At 43.3% G+C, this 21,669-nt stretch overlaps 1 protein-coding gene across 1 annotated transcript in view; it reads left to right on the top strand.

Annotated features, from left to right (window-relative positions):
• Nucleotides 1-866: 866 nt before the first annotated feature.
• LOC307014303 (uncharacterized protein) overlaps nucleotides 867-21,669 on the top strand; it is a gene marked incomplete at its 3' end in the record, with an annotated part of 137,844 nt that continues 117,041 nt past the window's right edge. The window contains exons 1-9 of the mRNA XM_079642176.1: nucleotides 867-1,386; nucleotides 2,381-2,471; nucleotides 2,555-2,689; nucleotides 2,859-2,963; nucleotides 3,125-3,279; nucleotides 3,459-3,595; nucleotides 3,680-3,773; nucleotides 3,918-4,250; nucleotides 4,343-4,427. Coding sequence (XP_079498302.1) covers nucleotides 2,390-2,471; nucleotides 2,555-2,689; nucleotides 2,859-2,963; nucleotides 3,125-3,279; nucleotides 3,459-3,595; nucleotides 3,680-3,773; nucleotides 3,918-4,250; nucleotides 4,343-4,427 — 1,126 coding nt within the window. The 5' untranslated portion in view covers nucleotides 867-1,386; nucleotides 2,381-2,389. The remainder of the gene's footprint in view (nucleotides 1,387-2,380; nucleotides 2,472-2,554; nucleotides 2,690-2,858; nucleotides 2,964-3,124; nucleotides 3,280-3,458; nucleotides 3,596-3,679; nucleotides 3,774-3,917; nucleotides 4,251-4,342; nucleotides 4,428-21,669) is intronic.

A 21,669-nucleotide genomic window follows, 5' to 3' on the forward strand; every position in this document is an offset into this window, starting at 1 on the left:
GGTCTTCCACGACCCGACCGGAAAAAAGATGTGCTGCAGGCACGAAACACATTACCAGTAGAAATACATTGCTTTTAAAATCGTGCTGTGCAACACGAAAAAAAGGAGAAAATCGTGTTGGTGAACACGAATCAATAGATTAAAAATCGTGTTGGTGAAAACGAAATGCCATGAGACTGGGTTGGCAAGTACCATTGTTTTGAAGTGGATTCTAGCAGTTACTGGAAGCCAGTAAAGTGAGCGGAGGAGCGGCGTGGTGTGGGAACATTTTGGAAGGTTGAATACTGTTAGAAATTAAAATCAATGTTTTAATGGGGAAATGTAGTTTAAACATGCCGTCAGTTTTAATGCTCTTTTATACTGAAAAACCAGAAATTCTTGTGCACAAGCAGTTAAGCTTTTATTCTGAAAATCCTTCATCTACGGTTAGCATTTAGCATGTGGCTAATATACGATTTCCTGAAGAGGTGAATTTAGTAGCGAAATGATATGGAGTGGTGCAAACCGAAGCTACTGATTTAACACTACAACTATAGATGTCGAGATACTACCATGCTGAATATTAAATGAAGGTACAGTTTATTTGAATACATTATTGTTTACAGACGAGAGTAGCATGTGACAACATCCGGAATGACCGGAAACCAAACGAGCCGAGAAGTATTGTTTAGAGTATTGATTACAGCGTTTAGAATGTGTTAAATGAAAAGTGATGAAAGAGAATATGAGGAGAAACGGCGTGTTAAGCATATATTGAATGTGAAAAGAACCTATCCTCTGTTTAAATGCAATAACGGACATTGGAAACGAGGCGAGCCGGCTGGCGGGGAGGAGCCAGCAGAGGATATATAACAGCACCGGAGGAGAGATCCATTCTCTTCTCTTCCCTATCGAGGAGCGGATCACAGCTGTTTGTCTGACTGAACAATATCATGCTTGTCACCAACCCGCGCCTTTTTTTAATTAAAGTACCCAATTGAACTTTCACAGAGACTCCATTTAGTCTCCTTTTAAAGCTTCTCTCCTGGACGGGAGAATAACGAACATAGTTAACAATACCAGACGAGCAGCTGCATTCTGGATGAGCTGCAGAGGTCGGATGGCACATGCAGGTAGACCAGCCAGGAGGGAGTTGCAGTACAAAGCAAATTTCTGAAGTAAAATAATTGGTAGTTAGAAAAAAAAGTGTGAAAAGGTTAGATTTTGGGAGTTCATTTCGAATTTAGACTATCGTTTGTGTTAAGGGATACTCGTGGGCGGAGTAATATTTCGGGGTTCAGTCACTGGGTGTTCAGGAGCGTGACAGAACACTACCCTGGTGTTTATTCACAACTGCGCTGCTGCTGCGCGACCACGCGGCTTCACTTGGACTCCATCCCGAGGAAGGTAAGTGCTGTTTTACATCTCAAACTATATTTTCTGTCATTGTAAAGTGAATGTGTTTATTTTCGCTAAGACGAACTTAGCAAGTTTAACTAGCTGTTGAATTGAATTCTTGCCCTAGACGTGTTGAACATGGACATGATTTAGGTTAATGCAAATTAGCTTTATAGTCGTCATATCTGTTTCTTTTGTGTTAGCTTTTTAGTTTAGTTTGTTGTTCTTTCAACACCGAAAATGCTTTTTCCTTTGCATTGAACGTTAGATTGAACGGCTACGACGGTACTGGACGAGTCCCGCAACCTACATTGAGGGAATGTGGACGAGTTGACGTACTTTCCCGGACATTTTTGTTGACGTAACAGCTAGCTAGTAACACTACAAAGTAAATGACGTCTTTATAAGTTTAATTAAGGCGCAAACAAAGCACAAAATTAGCTCGTTACTTTTATGGTCTTCTACTTTAACTATCTGCATGACGGGAGGAAAGAAAAATAAAGCAAACGTCCCTTTTCGCTGGGCACACTCAGACTTAATGCAGGAAACGGGAGCAGAAATGGCAGGGAATAAAGAGGCTGGTTGAACCAACATTTCCCTCCACCATGGAGACGATGATTCCCCGTTTCAACGGTGAAAAGAAAATGCGGTTGATTTTCAAATAAAATAGAGGTTGTTATGGTGCATCTCAGGTGATGTTACAGAGTTATCCAAAACTACTGTTACTAGTAGTGTAACTAATTACTTTCAGCAGTAAATAACAAAGTAAAGTAAGGGATACCTTTTTTAAAGTAACTGTTAACATCTAACTCATTAATTTTTTCAAAGAACTATCCCAAAACTGTTCTTAATTGCCCAACCTGATGATGTAGGCTCGCGAATAGTCTAGAATAGGCTACCTTAAAATGCTTATGAAATAATATTACCACATGGCTACCCAAGATCATTTTTTTAGTGACAGTCAACATGTTGCTAAAGTAAGAGCTATCTCTTTTTTCCTTAGTTGGTCAATATGTTGCTGAAGGTGAGACGTGGAGGGACAAAAAAATATGTCAAACTGGACGAAGTCCACTTCTCAGACTTCATCAGAGCAGGTAAGTGTTGTCTGTGTTGTTGAATTCATTAAAGGGGTAGTAAAAGTTGTTTATTTAATTAAGTGTTTATTGTTATGCTTCAGTGCAACAGAAGTTTCTCATACCAGAAAACACAATGCTGAAAGTCACCGATGAGCAAGGCATAGAGGTGGATGAGGATGTCTTTCCTGAAGTGGCAACATTCCAAGACATTTGTTTTGTCATCTACACTGATTATGGTAAGGTGATATTTCTGGGTTTTGTTTTGTTGCAGGAATGCTATGAGAAATTTGTATTTTCTATGTGTAAGAAACAGATTTTCTTTATATTCTGTACTCGCCAATAACCAACAGCAATCACATAATTTTCTCTCTCCACAGTAAAATCTATGTATCATGTGCATTTCAGACCTCCCACTGGCAGAATCATCCAAAAACATGGATGACTGCTCCAACCTGATAGAATCTGGTGACTGCTCCAACCTCACTGAATGTGTGATACTTACAACATGTGGTAAGCAGGGTTTAATGTTCATAATAAATGAATACAAAGTTGTTCTAATAAAATAAGTTGGGATCTTCCGGTAAATTGTAGTTTTTGCACATTGCAACTGGCACATATGTGATTTGGTATAATGGGCCATATGGATAATTTATGTTAATTGTGATCCCCAGATCTTACCAACCTGCAGCAACATGGTGAAAGTCCATTTTCTCCAAGTTGTACAGATACATTGTCTGTCTCAACCTCAAGTGGCCTAAGCAGTGACACAAGTGATGCTGGATGTGAAATGATTCAACCTATGAGGGACAGTACCCGAGCAAGAAATGTAATTTTACTTAAATATACTTTACTCTTTACTTTGCCTGAGATGAAAAGCAAGTTTAAACAAATTGGTTTCATAGAATTGAAGAAGCTTTGTTATTGATGATCGATTTGATCAGTAGTTGGTTACACATGATCTATTTTGTTAATTGTTTTTTGTTATTTCATATAAATTGTGTTTAGATGGTGGAGCAGGTTCTAACTTCTAAGCCGGCAGGGTTGACCGTGATCAAAGAGTACGACGATACTGGGAGTCTGAAAGATTCGACCAGGCGACTAATGGTGAACATCATTGTAGCTCACATGTGTGAAAAGGAAGGGTAAGAGCCTTGGCTTTAATGGCATGAATTATTCATTTATAGAGGGAAACATCTTATTGTAAACCAATTATTTTGCTTTTGCAGGAGAGGTGTAAGTAAAGCGACGAAGGAGTTCCATGCCCTTGGGATTGTGTCATTGTTCCCATCTCTGAAGGACCCTTACTCAACAAAAGGATATGTGAGTTTGCATTGTTGCCATTTTTTTTAAATAATGGCAGTGGTCACATTTAGGTTATTTGATCTTTTGTGTACAAGCAGCAGCATATTTGAAAAAAACCTGATATTGTTTGCATTCCAACCAGAAGCGCTCTTTTCTTTTTAGGAAAATTTCTATGACATTCAAAGCAACAAAGGCTTTCTCAAGTGGCGTGTCAAGACTGTGCAACGCCAATCCAAAGCCACGTCAACATTCCCTGACAGAGTGGAGCTAAAAGGAGGTCCAACATCATCTAGAAGTTTTGGTTCCATAGACGACCTGCAAACAGGAGACGACTGTATGGAGGCCATGTCTCTTCTTCTCCAAACCACTGACCATGACCTAGTCTTCCAGAAGATGAGAGACACTTTCCACTATCGTCAACAGATGATCCATGACCAACAGCAATCTGCCAACATACTTCAAATGTTTCCTCGTTTCTTGGACACTAAGGGACTGGTAGGTAACACATTTTGAATTCCCTCCTTGAAAAATACTTGGTTTACATTAAATGATTGTAATAATAATAATCTTACTTTCTTTTTTATTAGATTCTGCAAGATTTCTCATTGATGTTCGGAGCAGAAACTGCATCCAGGTTCCTGGAAAGATGGAACAGCGGTTTTAAAGACAAAGTCCTACGAGAGGCCAGGGACCTTAGAGAGACTCCTCTTCTGAAAAATCAGCTGATGCTTCATCGCTGAATGAAGCATCTGGCACCGATTAGCCAGGTACTTTCATACAGGCATACTCCATAAGTGTAGTAATATGGTCTTGAATATTAGGATAGGGATCATTTCTGATATTTTCACTAAGAAAATTACTTTAACATTATTGTTGTAATAGGGATGACTTGATGTGATGTCAATTGAACTTTAAAGTTCAATTGTACATTCCTGTCTGACAATATCATCTACATCCTGTATGCTGTGCATCATATTGTTGTGTGTTGTTGTTGTGTTGTTGTTGCCGTTAGGGACATTATTCAGAAATACCGTTCACAAACAATTAAGAAACACTCTCACATAACAGAAACAAATCATTTAAAAACACACACATATTTGAAACGACACAACTGAATTGAAAAGTTATTCACATACACATATGAAACACTCTCATATACACCTGTGAAATGTGCTCTCAAAAACACGTGTGAAACGCTCTCACACACACGCATGTGATATGCTCATACACACACACACACACACACTTGAAATGCTCTCATACACAAATGAAATGCTCTCGTATACATTATATAGGAGAGCATTTCACATGTATATATGAGAGCGTTTCCCATGTGTCGATACATGATTTTGGTTTCAGTTATGCGTGTGAGAGTTACATAATTATATGTGAATGGTATTTCTGAATAATGTCCCTGACATCCCCTCATAGTGGTAACCTTGTCCATGACAATGTAGAAATGTTAAAATGATTTCCACTGTGTGCCTGTGCGCACATTCAGGTAGGCTCGTTCTGATTTGCCGGCTACGTTTATACAACTTCAGTGTATGAACGCTCGTGTATCATTGATGAGAGTAGTACCCATAGAGTCCAGTAGAGGGCTCCGCCTGTGCTTATAGAAATAAGGTTACAATACGTAACCCCCCTTTTTTATCCTTTGCTATTTTTGGGCCATTCTATTGATTACCATGACTGGAGAAAGGTGACAGGAAATGAGGATGAGATGCAACAAAAGACCATAATGGGATTTAAACGGCTGACGATGTGATTACATGGACAGCAGAGTAATCTCCCAATTCACGAGAAAACCCATTGCACATTAAATGAATGCAGTTTTTATTATATTTCTGATTTAAAGGTCAACTATTATACCGTTTTTCATCAGGATATTATAGGTCACAGATATGTGACCTGCTCCATCGAAATCAGTCGCATTGACCCAATGACACATTTTGAGTTGTGAACACTGTTGGAAAGAAGAGATTCCTAGCTTTCTAATGATATCAGGATTGTTGTTATTATATTAAGCAAAATATGTCACATTATATAATGACTGTCACAGAGTCATCATTTTGTGAAAAAGGCCTTTCAAGTTTTCTCTTCTCTGGAATCCATCGATCTGATTGATTATTAGCGGAGCAAATTATCAAAATACTACGGAGGGAAGATATTTTCGTTTGGATTACTGGTCTGTGGGAAGCTTGCGAGTGTGTGTATGTGTGTATACCAAGCGGCAAACTCTGGGGAAGAGCCGGGACGCCAATGCGGAATAGCCTCAAACTGCAGTTCATCTAGTGGCAAGTAGGAGCAGTCTGCAGAAGGGAGCAATTTCCATAGACCCCCATGTTAAAATGCCCAACTTTAGAGCAGAATTAAACATGTTTACATCGTGGTTCAAAAAACCATATTCTCTGTATAGTTAGATCCCCCCTTCATGAATATGTATTGGGGGGGGGAATTTTTTCTCAACTCATCTGTTTAATTAATATTAAGCCTTAAGCTTTTGCATAAATTAGGGCGTGGTCACTTTGATGGACATGTACATGCCTCACTGTCAGCTAACAGCAACTTGTCCACTCTGCTAGGCTACAACCATAGAGGCTACAACGTTAATTAGTTGTAGTTACTGTACTTGACCCTTTAGCTTTAGATGTGTTCGTGGTGATTGTGCCTTTTAGGGAATATTGTTACAAATACCAGACAATTAAAATGTTGTGCTGTGCGCTTGACTGTACTAACAGAACTTCCAAGAAGTCTAAAATGATAATATTATATATGTCCCGTTCACAGGTGTTTGTGTGCTTGGTAGCTTAGCTTTTTACTTATTAGCCAGCTAAGGACGTAACCCTTTATACATATATATATATACATTTTAGTTTATGATTCAGCCTTGGGTAAGACTTTTATAGTCTATGGCTATGACGCCCATAATGCTAAACGGGAGCAAATGTTAATAGGGGACCCAATTATCCCAGTGGTGGCCGCCGGAGCTAACGGAGCCGCAGGGGGCTAGCTCCAGCCGGCGTCCCGGAGCTAGCCCACTGCGGCTCCGTTAGGTCCGGTCGGTGGAGTCCGTCTTTTCTTAACGTGTGAATGACAAGAATTAAGAATAACAAAATAGCCTGTCTGCCTGAGCTAGCTCTGTTTACTTCCAGTTCGGAGGCAGCAGGTCCCGCCTCGGCTCCGCCTCTTTGCCCTTATTTGGAGCAGGCGGGATTAGACTCTGACGTCGCTGTCAAGCCGTTAGTGGCCGACTCCGCCTACTAAGGGCTTCTCGGCAACTCTGCAGAATCCTATGGGTGACGTCACGGACACTACGTCCATTAATATATACAGTCTATGGTGTATACCATGGTGTATACGTGTGTGTGTTTGAGTAATTTTGCGTTTGTGTGTATTGTGTGTATTTCCCGGGGAAAACACTCACGAGAAACACCGGCTGTTGTTATGCCTGCTGTGACGTTACATTACTCCGTTCTCCGCTAATTATGCCGTTACAAGCTTCAAAGTTGTATTTATCATCTGAATTTGCCGAAACAAGTTTAATACCCAAAAGCCAAGACTTTGTTTAATTAATATCAGATGAAAACAAACTGTAACGGACCCTGCCGTGTTATCTATGATTACTATACGACTTACATTCTTAATTTCAGCCGGATGGAGGGGGAGCGACGCTGCGGAAGATCAGAATGGCTGTCATCTTCCCTCTACAAGCTTCAAAAATTTATTTATTGTGTGATTTTGGAAATAAAAGTTTCATATTCTGAAAGCCAAGGCTTTGTTTGTTTAAGGAGCCACTCCCCACGCCCCTCTGAGAGAGATTTGGTTAAAAAGAACACAATGGTGCTCTAGGAGGATATTCAGGTGATATGGTGAGCCTCTCCACCTCTGTTCCTTAATTTTTACTTGCTATCCTTTTCCCTCAACCTATCCTAAGGGAATCCATGTACGCAGACACGTTAGTTTTGCTGCTATAGGCTTAGACTGTCGGGGGACACCTTACTTCTTCCTTCTGTCTGTCTATACCTGTGTACTCTCATGTTCTGAATAACCCGGCTTCCCCCAAATTTCTTTTTGGTGTCTTATCTACGCCGGGATCATGAGTCGTGGCTGATCCTGTTGCTGCGGTCCTGTGTCCTGGATCCTGCATCCTGAGTCCTGGATCCGGAGTACTGGATCATGAGTCCTGGATCCTTAGTCCTGAGTCCTGGATCCTGTGTCCTGGATCCTCTATCCTGAGTTCAGGATTTGAATCCTGGACTTTGAGTGGTGGCTGAGCCTGTCTCTGCGGTCCTGCCTGACTCTCATCATACTACTTCCCTGATGGCTCCCACAGGATTGATGACATCCTCATGGATTCATCTTCTTATTATAGACACATGCATTTCCAAACATTTGGAATGTTGTAAATGTATTATCTTTTCGATTTACACACGGCATCTATTGCACGTCTGTCCGTCCTGGGAGAGGGATCCCTCCTCTGTTGCTCTCCCTGAGGTTTCTCCCATTGACCCCTTTAAACTGTGGGTTTTTTCTCTGGAAGTTTTTGCTCGTACGATGTGAGGGTCTAAGGACAGAGGGTGTCGTATTTTCATACTGATATTCTGTACAAACTGAAGTCCACTGAGACTAATTTAACATTTGTGATATTGGGCTATATAAATAAACATTGATTGACAAGGTGGGGGCCGTTTGGCCAATTTTTGTATTGGCCAAACGGCAATACAACAACTTCAGTGTCAGTCTGCGACGTCATTGGGCCACTTTTTGCCATTGAATTGCATTGGGAAAGAGACATATGTCAATCAGCATTATAGTTTTTTCTAGCTAAATCAACTACAGTACGAACATTAGCCTTATCAAGCCCTTATATACTGTAAATTATTGGGATCTAAAAGTTGTAACCCTTAGATGCACAAGTAATAATAATAATAATAAATGGGATTTATATAGCGCTTTTCTAGACCCAAAGACGCTTTACATTATGAGTCAGGTCGACAAACAAAACAAGAACAAAAACACAAACAAAAACAAAACAAAAACAGAAGAGCAGTCAGGAGGATGTTGGTTCAGAGGGGGGAGGGGCGGGTTTAAGGATAAGCAGAGTTGAAGAGGTGGGTTTTGAGACGGGACTGGAACAGGGTGAGGGAATCAGACCCACGGAGGTCTTGGGGGAGGGAGTTCCAGAGCTTCGGGGCTGCCACAGAGAAGGCTCTGTCCCCGAAGCTCCGGAGTTTGGCCTTGGGGATTGAGAGCAAACCGGCTGAGGTGGATCTGAGGGACCGGGGTGGTTGGTAGAGGATGAGGAGGTCAGTGAGGTAGGGGGGGGCCAGATGGTGGAGGGCTTTATAGGTGAGGACCAGGAGTTTGTAGTGAATGCGGTGTGAGACGGGAAGCCAGTGGAGTTCTTTGAGGACCGGGGTGATGTGATGCCATAATTTGGTGTGGGTGAGGAGTCTGGCGGATGCGTTCTGGACACGCTGGAGTCTGTTGAGGGATGTTGTGCTGATGCCGAAGAGGAGTGAGTTGCAATAGTCAAGGCGGGAGGAGATGAAGGCGTGAATGAGTCGCTCAGCTACGGGGCGGGTGAGAGAGGGACGGAGTTTGGCGATATTGCGGAGGTGGAAAAATGAGGTTTTTACAACTTGGCGGATGTGGGGGTCGAGGGAGAGGGTGGGGTCGAATATCACGCCAAGGTTGCGTGCCTGGGTGGAGGGGGAAACAGGGGTGCCATCGATGGTGAGTGTCAGGTTGGGGGTTTTGCTGAGGGTGGATTTGGAGCCGATGAGGAGGAGTTCAGTTTTATTGCTGTTGAGTTTGAGGAAGTTGTGTTGCATCCAGGATTTTATTGCAGTCAGACAGGATTCGATGTGTGTGAGAGGGGGGTTGTGGGGGGATTTGGTGCTGAGGTAGATCTGTTTGTCGTCAGCATAGCAGTGAAATTCCAGGTTGTGATGGCGGAGAATCTGACCAAGGGGGAGGATGTAGATGATGAAGAGGAGGGGGCCGAGTACTGAACCTCGGGGAACACCTTGGGTGACTGAAGCTGTGTTAGAGGAGTGATTGTTGAGGGAGATGAAGTGGGATCTGTCGGAGAGGTATGACTGGAGCCACCTGAGTGCAGTACCTTCGATACCGATATCCCGGAGTCGGATAAGCAGGATGGTGTGGCTCACGGTATCGAAGGCTGCACTCAGGTCAAGGAGGATGAGGATGTTGAGGGAACCGGTGTCAGCAGAGGTGAGGAGGGAATTGAGGACTTTGATGAGTGCCGTTTCTGTGCTGTGGTGAGGACGAAACCAGACTGAAGGGGTTCAAAAAGGTTTTTCTTTTGGAGATGGCGGTGGAGTTGTTTGGAGATGATGCGTTCTATTGTTTTAGAGAGAAAGGGGAGGTTGGAGATGGGGCAGTAATTACTGAGGGAGGAGGGATCCAGACCGGGTTTCTTGAGGATGGGAGTGACAGCAGCAGTTTTGAAGGCAGAGGGAACGGTTCCTTGGGACAGGGAGGAGTTGAAAAGGTTGACAATGTAGGGGCAGAGGAAGGGGAGGCAGGACTTCAGAACAGGGGTGGGTAGAGGGTCAAGCGAGCAGGTTGTGGGTTTGGAGGAGCTGATCAGTTGGAGTATTTCAGGGGGGGTAACCAGAGTGAACTGGGAGAGAATGCAGTGGGGAAGAGGGCTCGGGAGGTCAAGGGAGATGGAGGGAGGAATTGTGGCGGTGGATGTTGGGGGAGATGTTTGTGCGTCAGATGCAGCGGATAGGGAGTGATTAATGGCAGTGATTTTGTCAGAGAAAAACTGGAGGAATGAACTGCATTTGGAAGTGGAGGAAGAGAGGGTGTCAGCACAGGGTTTGAGGAGCTTGTTGACGGTGGAGAAGAGGGTCCTGGGGTTACGGGAGGGGTCGATGAAGATGGTGGAGAGGTAAGCAGATTTTGCGGCATTGAGGGCGTGCCTGTAGGTAGTGAGATGGAGTTTGTAGAAATCATGGTGAACTGTGAGGGATGATTTCATGGTTAGGCGTTCAAGCTGGCAGCCGGTTTGCTTCAATTTACGGAGTGCAGGGGTAAACCAGGGTGAGGAGGTTTTAAAAAGGGAAATTTTTCCTTTTGAGGGGGGCCAAGCTATTGAGGGAGGCGAGTAGGGTTGAATTAAGGTGGCTGAGTTGATCATCGGGTGAGCTGAGGTTCGAGTCCAGGGGGATAGTAGAGGAAAGCAGGTCGGAGAGGTGCTGGGGATCGACAGAGCGTAAATTACGGAAAGTGATGTTCCTGGATGGGGGGGGCGGCGGACGGGGGAGGCGGTGGTGAACTGTATGAGTTTGTGGTCAGAGAGGGGAAAGGGGCAGGGGTGGAGGTCGAGTACGGTGAGGTTGGTGGAGCAGACAAGGTCAAGGATGTGACCTTTATCGTGGGTGGGGAAGGTGACATGTTGTGTAAATGAGAAATTGTCCAGAAGGGAGGAAAATTCAGAAGCGTGTTTGCAGGTGGTGGAGTCCATGTGGATGTTAAGGTCGCCGAGGAGTAACAGACGTGGGGAGAGCAGTGGCGTCAATTCAGCCAAAGCTAAGGTATGGCAAGGTTACTAGTCACATGACTTAACTACAGTATCAATCAATATACATGCCCAGCAAATAATCATAACAAAAGTGACAAGTCTGCTATGTAGCTTTTCTGTGTGGTTAGGAAAATTTGAACTTTTTCAAATGCAGCCTCACTCACATCCCGCTAGCGCAAGTAACTATGGACACAAACACTTAACTACGCACGTCAATCAATCAATTCAGTACATTACCACATTACGCACATTACGCACATTACCCCGCATAACACTTGCACCATCGTAGCATTGTGCAACACACAGCTGAATATCTAAACTCGATAATTCCTTTATTATTTTCTGGGCCAGGGATTCAGCTGTCAGGTCCTTCATGTGATAGGTTCCAATGGCTCTTTCCTTTATAATCCCGTCATGTACATAACGGATCAAAATGGCCAGCTGCTCCTTCTTAGACAGGTCTTTCGTTTCATCCACTAACACTGAAAAGTACCGTGCTTCTCCTACTTCATTTATGATTATACTTCTGATATTTTCCCCAGTAACTCTCACCATATCATTCTGGGCTTCTGGGGAAGAATAGTGCGCATACCTGCGTTCCTGTTTGCTTTTCACGTTCCTGTCATCTGTTGCAATAACGTCCAAAAGTTCAAGGAAATTTCCTTTATTTTCATCCTCATCTCTCTCGTTGTGGCCACGGAGAGGGAGGGCCTGTCTTCCCAGAAATGACGTGATTTTGAACAAGGATTTGACGTGAGCCCGGTTCTCCTGCACCTCATCTGTCCTGTTTGCGTCAATCCGACTTGCGATGGATTCCTTATGTCCGCTGATCACAGCCTTAAAGTTAGACCACGCTAATGCAGCACAATTGTGTCTACTGCTCCCTTGATGATCCAGGAGATTTTTTTTCATGTTCTTCCAACATGTGTATCCAGTGTCTATGAACACACGCAGTCCATGCCTGTCACCTGTTAAAGTTGAGGCTCCTCCAAAATGACGGCATGCAAAGCAATAAACTGCATCTTCTTGCGCAGAATATTCAACCCAGTCATATTCCTGATACACACTGACATTAAAGCGTCTTCCATTTCTAGTTGGGAAGTGGGTCAAACGAGGACGCCTGAGTCCGTCTGTTTTACATCCACTAATATCCTTCTTCTCTGCTCCAGTTGACCCAGAGGCTGCTACTGCTGCTGCACCCGGGCCTTGACCTTCCTTATCGCTGTCCACGTCTGATCCAGCTCTTTCAATCTGAGAAATTGGTGGGGACTCAGACTCGGATTCAATTCGAGAAGTCGGTGTGGACGAGTTCTCAGCCTCCATGCATGTAGTCTCCGTCTCCCTGTTAGCATCTGCATCCCCGGCGCAGGTGCTGGAGTGGCTAACAGCCTCGTTAACAGCTTGAATCCCACCTTCACTACCTGGTCCTTCTCCCTCTGCTGCTGGGGCAACATTGGAGCCATCACCTTCACCTGCCTTTTTTTTGATAAAAAAAGATTCTAAAGTTCTTTGCTTTCTTTTCATTTTAGTTAATTAGCTTAGCCGAAAAATAAAAAAAACCGCGATAACATGACCCGCTCTGACCTCCGGCGGCTTCTCGTCAGGAGATACCACATTTCAAGATAGGGAGGGGGGATACGTTACGATAAGTATTGGGAAAGATAATATCTAGACTAGAGAAATCGATTGTGTTGTTCTGATTTTCATTTGTATTTAATTTATATGTATTAAATAATAGAATAATCAATACAAATTGACACAGAGTAATTCCATAAATTTATTTTTTAAAAACGAACATTTACATTTTCCCCTGGAGCCAAGGTGTGGCAGCTGCCATACCTTGCCATACCCAATTGACGCCTCTGGGGGAGAGGGAGGAAAATGGTTAGGAGTTCAGTGAGATCAGAGAGGAAGGAGGGGTGTGGTTTAGGGGGACGTTAAATGAGGATAACTGTCAGTGAGGGAGGGGTTTTGAAGGCGAGAAATTCGAAGGATGGTACTGAGGGGAGGGTGAGTTCTGTAGTCCGGATGTTCTGGTTGTAGATGACAGCCAGCCCACCACCACGGCGTGAGGGGCGGGGTTTAGTGATGTAATTAAAACCAGGGGGGGATGTTTGATTGAGCGAGAAGAAGTCATTGGGTTGTTGCCAGGTTTCAGTGAGCAGAAGGAAGTCGATGGATTTGTCCAGGTGGGTCTTTTTGGTGGGTCTTTTTGGACCCGTTGAGATGGTTTTCTTGAAGTATCTTTGTAATTACATTTTTTTATCATTTCATATTCCAGCTATTCCTCAAAAAACATGTTTTGGATATCATGCCATTCAAATTTTAAATTAAAATTTAAAAAAATTGTAGTTTTTGTTTTAATAATATCAGGGATGCAAACTCATCAGGTATGAAAAAGGTGACAAGGATCCGAGCCCCCGACCCCACGGAATATCGACTTTAAAATTAGGAATAACAGAGGATGTTAGCAGTCAGAACAACTAAAGCAGTTAATAATAACAGAAACGCCAAAGAGTCACATCTAATAGACATATATAAAAGCATTTATTTTAATTGTGTAGCAGTCAGTTTATAATTTTGGCAGCACTGTTGAGCATTTTGAAAATGTATTTTCATGCCTTTGTGCAAGGCTTAGTCTTTCTATCTGTATAGCCACTGGTGTAAAGTAACTAAGTTCATAAACTCAAGTACTATACTTGGGTACAATGTTGAGATACTTGTAAGTATTTAAATGTTTTGCTACTTTGTACTTCTACTCCACTACAGTTCAGAGGTACATGGTGTACTTTTCCTCCACTGCATGTATTTAATACCTTTAGTTACTTTACAGATCTGGATGAATGATGTGAAATCTAATCAAGTGTTGAATCAGACTTTAGTTCCACCTGGAGTAAATCCACAAGCTACCCTGCAGTATACAAAGTCATTCAAACTAGCTGCACCTTTATCAACTTTGAGAACACTTTCATGATCAATCATTATAAAACATATCATATATATTATTCTGAAATGGACCAATCGGCACAATCACTACTTTTACTGTTGCTACTGTCACTATATTTTGATGAGAATACTTTCTGCTTTTACTTGAGGAACATTTTGAATGCAGGACTTTTACTGTAACGGAGTATTCCTACACTCTGGTACTTCTACTTTTACTCAAGTAAAAGATCTGAGTACTTTTACTGTCACTACTTTAACTATATTTTGATGATAATACTTTTGTATTTTTATTTGAGCAACATTTTGAATGCAGGATTGTTCCTACATTCTGGTACTTCTACTTTTACTCAAGTACAAGACCTGAGTACTTCTACTTTTACTCTAGTACAAGATCTGAGTACTTCTACTTTTAATCAAGTACAAGATCTGAGTACTTATACTTTTAGTACCAGATCTATACTTATACCACCTCCGTTTATAGCCTATGAAAAAAACTATTAGAAAACGAAGGCTAAAGCTAACGTTAGCAGATAATGACAATGTATGCTAGCTAGCTAGCTCAACGATAATATTGCGACAGAAAAACTTTTCAGTGCACATCAAGCTCTACCGCTCCGACAGGGAGCTCTGCTCTGAACACCTGAACGGCCCGTTCTAACAGCTGTTCACCAGCGGTCCAGTCTGTGCCACAGTGACTCAGGACCGCACAGTTAATATTAACGAACGCACCGCTGAAGCTAGACCCTCATCCCGGAGCAGCAGAGCCTTATTATACATCCATGAGCAGAGCCGACAGGCAGGAAGACTCGAGCACACAGCTTGCGCTTCATTATAATATATAAAAAAAAACACCATGCGTGTCATGATGGCAATTAACAGCTCGCGGCCGCATATTACTACGGGTCCCAGACCCCTCCCATACCCCACAAATATTTTTATTGCAGATCTACATGAATCACACAAACGACCTATTTTGAATTCAAAACGGCGAATTTCGCTGAAAGGTGACAAGTTTGCATCCCTGAATAATACTAATAATGGGTTTTATTTATAAAGCACTTCATATTTGATTTCAAATCCCGAAGTGCTTTACCCCAAGCTTCCATAAGTGGGTAAAAAATGACCCGCATGCATTTTCTATGGAATCCTATGATTCTTATCACCTGTGGCTGTCAGGAATACATTCACTGTAGACCATGCAGACTACATCACAAGTGACACCTCTCAGGAAGATTATTTACACAGCAAGATCTGATAACTTTCAGTATAATAATACATTATATTTTTATAGGGCTTTTCAAGGACTCAAAATCGCTTTACAACATAAGGGACGGTTAGGTTGGGGGGTATAGGACTATCAAACTTGATCAACCGGCTTGGATTGATGGGGGGGAGGCTATGAGAAGACAAGAGGAGAAGAGATGAATTTTGAAAAGGGAGGGGAATACTGTGAGGGTCTCATAATAGCGGAGATCTTTGCATCAATATGTTCAAAACGTTGTTTTCAAAATGTAAAGAAAATGTCTAAAATTATAAATTGTGAAAAATTAAATATAAAATATTTCTAATGTGAACCAAAATATAATACTACATATTATAAGTCATTTTTCTTAACCAAAATGACAAAAATGGCACAAAGACACATATTATTCTAATACGGGTCCTTTTAAACCCACTTATGGAGTGTAGGCCAGGGTCCAGTCACTCGTGCATCTAAGGGTTAAATTAACACTTTAATAATTTGACTGAGCTGAGACCATCTGTGACAGTTTGGAGGAGTGGCTAAAAATATTCAAAAGTTTGAATGCTCTATGGGCCATAAATCCGTTGTGTTTGTTCTCGAGAGTCGGGCATTTTTGGCTTAATGCACCATTGAGCAATGAGGAACGAACGGGGTCCCGCTTCCAATGCTGTAGCCAGTTCTCTTTATACATCCATGATCTAGTTGCTTTAAACATAGCTAAGGTCAAACTAATTGAAACACGCCTAATCCACATGTTTTTTTAAAGTATTATTCTATCTGTCTTACATTTTATAGCATAAAATAAGCCTTGCAGTTGTCTAGCCTCTTGTGACCTATTGTATTTTTAAAGAGAACAGTGGTTCAAGAGAACAGTGGTTCACGAACGTATTTAACAGTGCAACTCAAAAATGACAAAACAAGACAGTTTTTTGTATTGTCGCTGATAAGGGAAGGTTTGTAAGATTGCTAAGACTATTCTGATTGCTTGTATTCACAATAGTATAATACACTTCCCTCTCCTGCCTGTGCCATTGAAATAACCAATTTGGCTCGGTTTAGCGCACACTGTAACGGCCGCGCTCTTCATCGAAGGCATTGTGCTTTGATTGCGCTGTCAACTCGCTGTGATTCCGTTTTTAGAAAACAAATGGCAATTTAAGTTCCTGCTCGCTTATATGAGATTTTCTTGACATGCTTTCTATTCTTGTCCTGTCTTGCTCTCTTCTCCATTTGCTTTATTCTCGTTCTACATAATGAGGACCGTTTGACAAGCAAACAAACCCTCTGCTTGCTCTTCTGCTGACATTGCTGTCACTTCGCCGGCATCTGTTTGGATACTACTGTCGTCTAAAATGCTTTGAGAACACCATGAAGGTGTCTCGGATAGTATTTGATGCTGTGATGTTAGCGCTAAAGGTAGATTTTCTTCCATTCCAAAAATACCAAAATATTTTGTCCAATGTAATAAACCGCTTTAAAAATGAAACAAGGAAAAAACATAGTTTTTCTTGGAAAGAGAATTTCACGGTCTTCTTCCTCCTGCGCCGTGCATAAGACCTTTAGCCCCGCAGTGAAGGCTTTAAAAACATGCTGCGTTCAGATGCATGCACCTGCTGTCGGAGAGGCCTGACATGCCATGCTAGGGAGATGGATTCTGGGTAATGGTCCAGGAACAGTCTGGGCTTTAAGCTGTCACACAGAGGAACCCACAGCGAGAATGGGAAAAAGAACAGGAGCCAGGAATCCCACAGACCTTTGAATGGGAGGTGGTATTCCCCTCCATGGCAATCTGCTGCTCATTTCATTTGAGGGCCGCTGGGAAACATTCAATAATCCCATAATGGAGATAGAAGCTTTGTCACGGTGCAGGGTGAGAAAACTGCTTGTATTGAAATGACTGCAATGTGTAATGAAAGCCTTATTTGTTCAACATGTAAACAAAAGCCCTTATGCTTTTGATTAACAGGCAAAGTTTGGCCTTAGCTAACCATCATGTCACATCCATGATAATATATCCAAGAAAGTTCTAGGTAAACTATGAGCAACATGTTTTATAGTCTATTTTACAGTTTTGGACGTAAGAAAGAAGGGTCATCGCATCACTCAAGTGACATTAAAGCCAAATCAGTAGTATTCTACATAAATGTGACTGTGATGGAGCCTCTTTGTGATCAATAACTATCTGTCTTACTGTAAATGACATGTAGTAATGTTCAGTCAATCAGTTGTTCACAATCTGACAGTGTTTCCTGTTTTATTTTGAAAAGTGTTCATCTCTCTTCCCGCCTGTTATATCTTGATTCTGTTCACCAGAGGCGTGTAAGACAAAGCCGGATTTTCACTTAGCAGGCTAACTTCAGGGACAACTCTGGGTTTCTGGTCCTACTACGCTGGTTCCCTTCTTAGCGGGCTAGATCTCCATAGTAACTAATGCTGAGCGGCTAACCTGGGGCCTATACTACAAATCTAATTCAACATATCCTGGATATGTTTTGAGTTATACGGTTGACTTAATCCAAAACAAAGCCGCTCTCGCTAAACTGTCCTCCAACAGTGGCTATCAACTCGTTCGTTCAAGCCCGCCGTGTCCTATCTAGTTAGGTGCGCGTAACGCGTTCACATAAAAAGGGTGGTATCTGGAGCATTCGACCAATCACAAGCATGGAGAAGCGTACAGCGCAGCATCATACTTCCTGAATGAAAACTCAAAGCGACTTACAATAAGTGCGTTCGACCAACAAAATACAAACTTGAAGAAAACAGAATCATATAAGTACATCAGGTTTCATAGAGCTAAAACATTTCAAGTGCTACTCAACTGGCTTTAGATAAGCCAGTCCTTTATTAGTATATAAGTGCTTTGTTAATACTTCTATTGCTCAAAGTGGAGTCAAAATAAATGAGTTTTCAGTCTGCGCCGCAAGATGTGTAAGCTTTTTGCTGTCCTGGTGTCAATGGGGAGCTCATTCCACCATTTTGGAGCCAGGATAGCAAACCCACGTGTTTTTGCTGATTGGAACTTGGATCCCCCTCGCAGTGCGGGTGCAACGAGCTGTTCGGCTGATGCAGAGCGGAGTGCATGTGCTGGGGTGTACGGTTTAACCATGTCCTGGATGTAGGAAGGGCCAGATCCATTCACAGCATGGTACGCAAGTACCATTGTCTTGAAGTGGATTCTAGCAGTTACCGGAAGCCAGTGAAGGGAGCGGAAGAGCGGAGTGGTGTGGGAGAATTTAGGAAGGTTGAGCAGACGAGCAGCTGCATTCTGGATGAGCTGCAGAAGTTGGATGGCATATGCAAGTAGACCAGCCAGGAGGGAGTTGCAGTAGTCTAGGTGTGAGATGACAAGAGCCTGGACCAGAACCTGCTTCGCTTTCTGGGTCAGCTGGGGACGTATTCCACTAATGTTGTAAAGAGTGTATCTGCAGCAGCGGGTTGTAGCAGCTATGTTTGCAGTGAAGGACAGTTTGTTATCTAGGGTCACACCAAGATTCCTTTCAGTCTGAGTCGGGAAACAATAGATGTGCCGATGTTGATTGTTAGGTCAAGAGTGGGACAATCTTTTCCCGGAAAAGCAGTTCAGTCTTTTCAAGGTTGAGCTTGAGGTGGTGAGCAGACATCCACTGAGAGATGTCAGCTAGGCAAGCAGAGATGCGTGCGACGACCTGGGTCTCTGAGCGGGGAAAGGACAGAATTAATTGGGTGTCGTCAGCGTAGCAGTGGTATGAAAAACCATGCGGGCTAATAACAGATCCGAGCGAGTTTGTGTACAGGGAGAAGAGGAGGGGACCGAGAACAGAGCCCTGAGGGACCCCTGTAGTTAATTGACAAGGGTCGGACTCCGACCCTCTCCAAGTAACCCTGTAGTTGCGGTCTTTGAGGTATGAGGTGAGGAGGGAAAGTACAGAGCCTGAATCTCCAAGTTCTTGGAGAGTGCGAAGGAGGATCTGAATATTCACCGTGTCGAATGCAGCAGACAGGTCCAGAAGGATGATGACAGAGGAGAGGGAGGCTGCTTTAGCCGTGTGCAGTTCCTCAGTGGCAGCAAGGAGGGCAGTTTCTGTTGAGTGACCTGCCTTGAAACCAGACTGGTGCGGATCCATAAGGTTGTTCTGATGGAGATAACAGGAGAGTTGTTTAAAGACAGCGCGTTCAAGTGTTTTAGACAGGAACGGGAGGAGAGAGACAGGCCTGTAGTTTATAACATCGGACGGGTTGAGAGTGGGTTTCTTTAGGAGAGGGTTTACTCTTGCCTCCTTGAGAATGTTTGGAAAGTGACCAGAAGTTAGAGAAGTGTTGAGGAAATGGGTGAGAAACGGTAGAATATTAGGAGCGATAGTTTGAAGGACGTTTGAGGGGATAGGGTCCATAGGACAGACGGTAGGACGGGCAGAGGTAATGAGGGCAAGAACCTCACTTGGAGAGAGAGGGGAAAAGGAGGTCAGTGTGTTGGTGAAAGGGGGGTCTGCTGACCCAGCTGTGAGTAAAGGTGAGTCTGAAAAAAAGGTTAGTGATATCCGCTCTTCTTTTTCTAAGTGGTTAACAAAGTCGCTTAACAGAAGGGAGGAGGGGGAAGGGGCTTTGGGGGGGTCCAAGAGGGTGGAGAAGATGGAAAATAGTGAACCTTAACCAGTCCTTGGCCAACTACTTTACCCAGTTAGGTGACCGTTGCCTTAGCAAACTCACACTTTGCCAAGTTAACGGTCAGACAAGCCCAGGCAAGAGGTTCAAACAGCGCATGAATGTGTTGGAGATGTTCCTCCCAAGTGTCACTGTATACAACAACATCATCCATATACACAGCGCAGCCAGCAAGACCTGACACCACCTGGTTCATCAGGCGTTGAAACGTGGCCGGGGCATTTCGTAACCCAAATGGCATTACGGTGTATGAGTACAACCCACTGGACGTGATAAATGAGGCGATCTCCCTAGCTCTTGCAGTTAACGGGACTTACCAGTAACCCTTTAGCAGGTCAAATTTACTGACAAACTTAGCAGAACCGACCTGGTCCACACAGTCCTCCATGTGAGGGAGTGGAAACGAGTCAGGTTTGGTCACTAAGTTCACCTTGCGGAGATCAGTACATGGTCTAAATGTACCATCTGGTTTTGTAACCAGAAAACAAGGAGAAGACCAACTTGAAGCACACGGCTCAGCGATGTTATTCTCAAGCATACCTAACTTCTGCCTCTAAATGCTCTCGTTTTGTCCGGAGACATGCGGTAAAAACGCTGTCGTACCGGTTTAGCATTACCCACCTCAATGTCGTGTTCTATACGGTGGGTGCGAGATGGAGTGTCTGCAAACAGGCAGGGATAGTTTTTAACTAGATTGACCAACTCTGTGCGCCGCGGTTCGGTTAAATGACTCAGCATTCCACCCAGATTAGCCAGTGACTCCAAATTCTTAGGCTGTCCTCTCAACAGACCATCATCTGGGGAATACTCCTCTTCAACCTTAACCCCTGCCCCCACATCCATAGATGGTGATGGGTGACCCACTGTCACCACTGCAGCATCTGAGGAAACGGAACAAACAACACCTGGCACAGGTTGACGGGCAAAATACGGTTTTAGCAAGTTTATATGGCAAAACTGCACCAACTTCTTCCGGTCAGGGATCGCTATCAAATAGTTGAGGTCTGACAACTTCTACGACACTGTATAAGGCCTAGAGAACTTGGCCTGAAATGGGGAGCCAACTACAGGCAGCAGTGCTGAAACCTGATCCCCAGGACTCAACTCACAACGTTCTGCACGTCGATCATAGAGGCTTTTCATTTTAGTTTGAGCAGACTGTAGCTTTTCTCTTGCCATTTGATTAGCCCGATACAAGCGGTGTTTAAAACCATGGACATAGTCTATCAAACTTGACGGTGCCTCCTTGGCTTGCCAATCCTCGTGTAGGGTGGCCAACAGGCCCCTTACATTGTGACCAAAGACCAGGTCATTAGGGCTAAAACCCAAACTCCTCTGCGAAACCTCCCTTGCCGCCCGCATCAACCAGGGTAACCCTTCCTCCCAGTCACGTTCCAACTCCGTACAATATGAACGGAGGAGAGACTTCAAGGATTGGTGGAACCTCTCAAGCGTTCCCTGGCTCTGAGGATGATAGGCACTTGACTGTGAATGTTTGATATTCAACTGCTGTAACACCTCGGCAA

Source organism: Notothenia rossii, assembly GCF_949606895.1.
Source record: "Notothenia rossii genome assembly, chromosome: 8".
Classification (NCBI taxonomy): domain Eukaryota; kingdom Metazoa; phylum Chordata; class Actinopteri; order Perciformes; family Nototheniidae; genus Notothenia; species Notothenia rossii.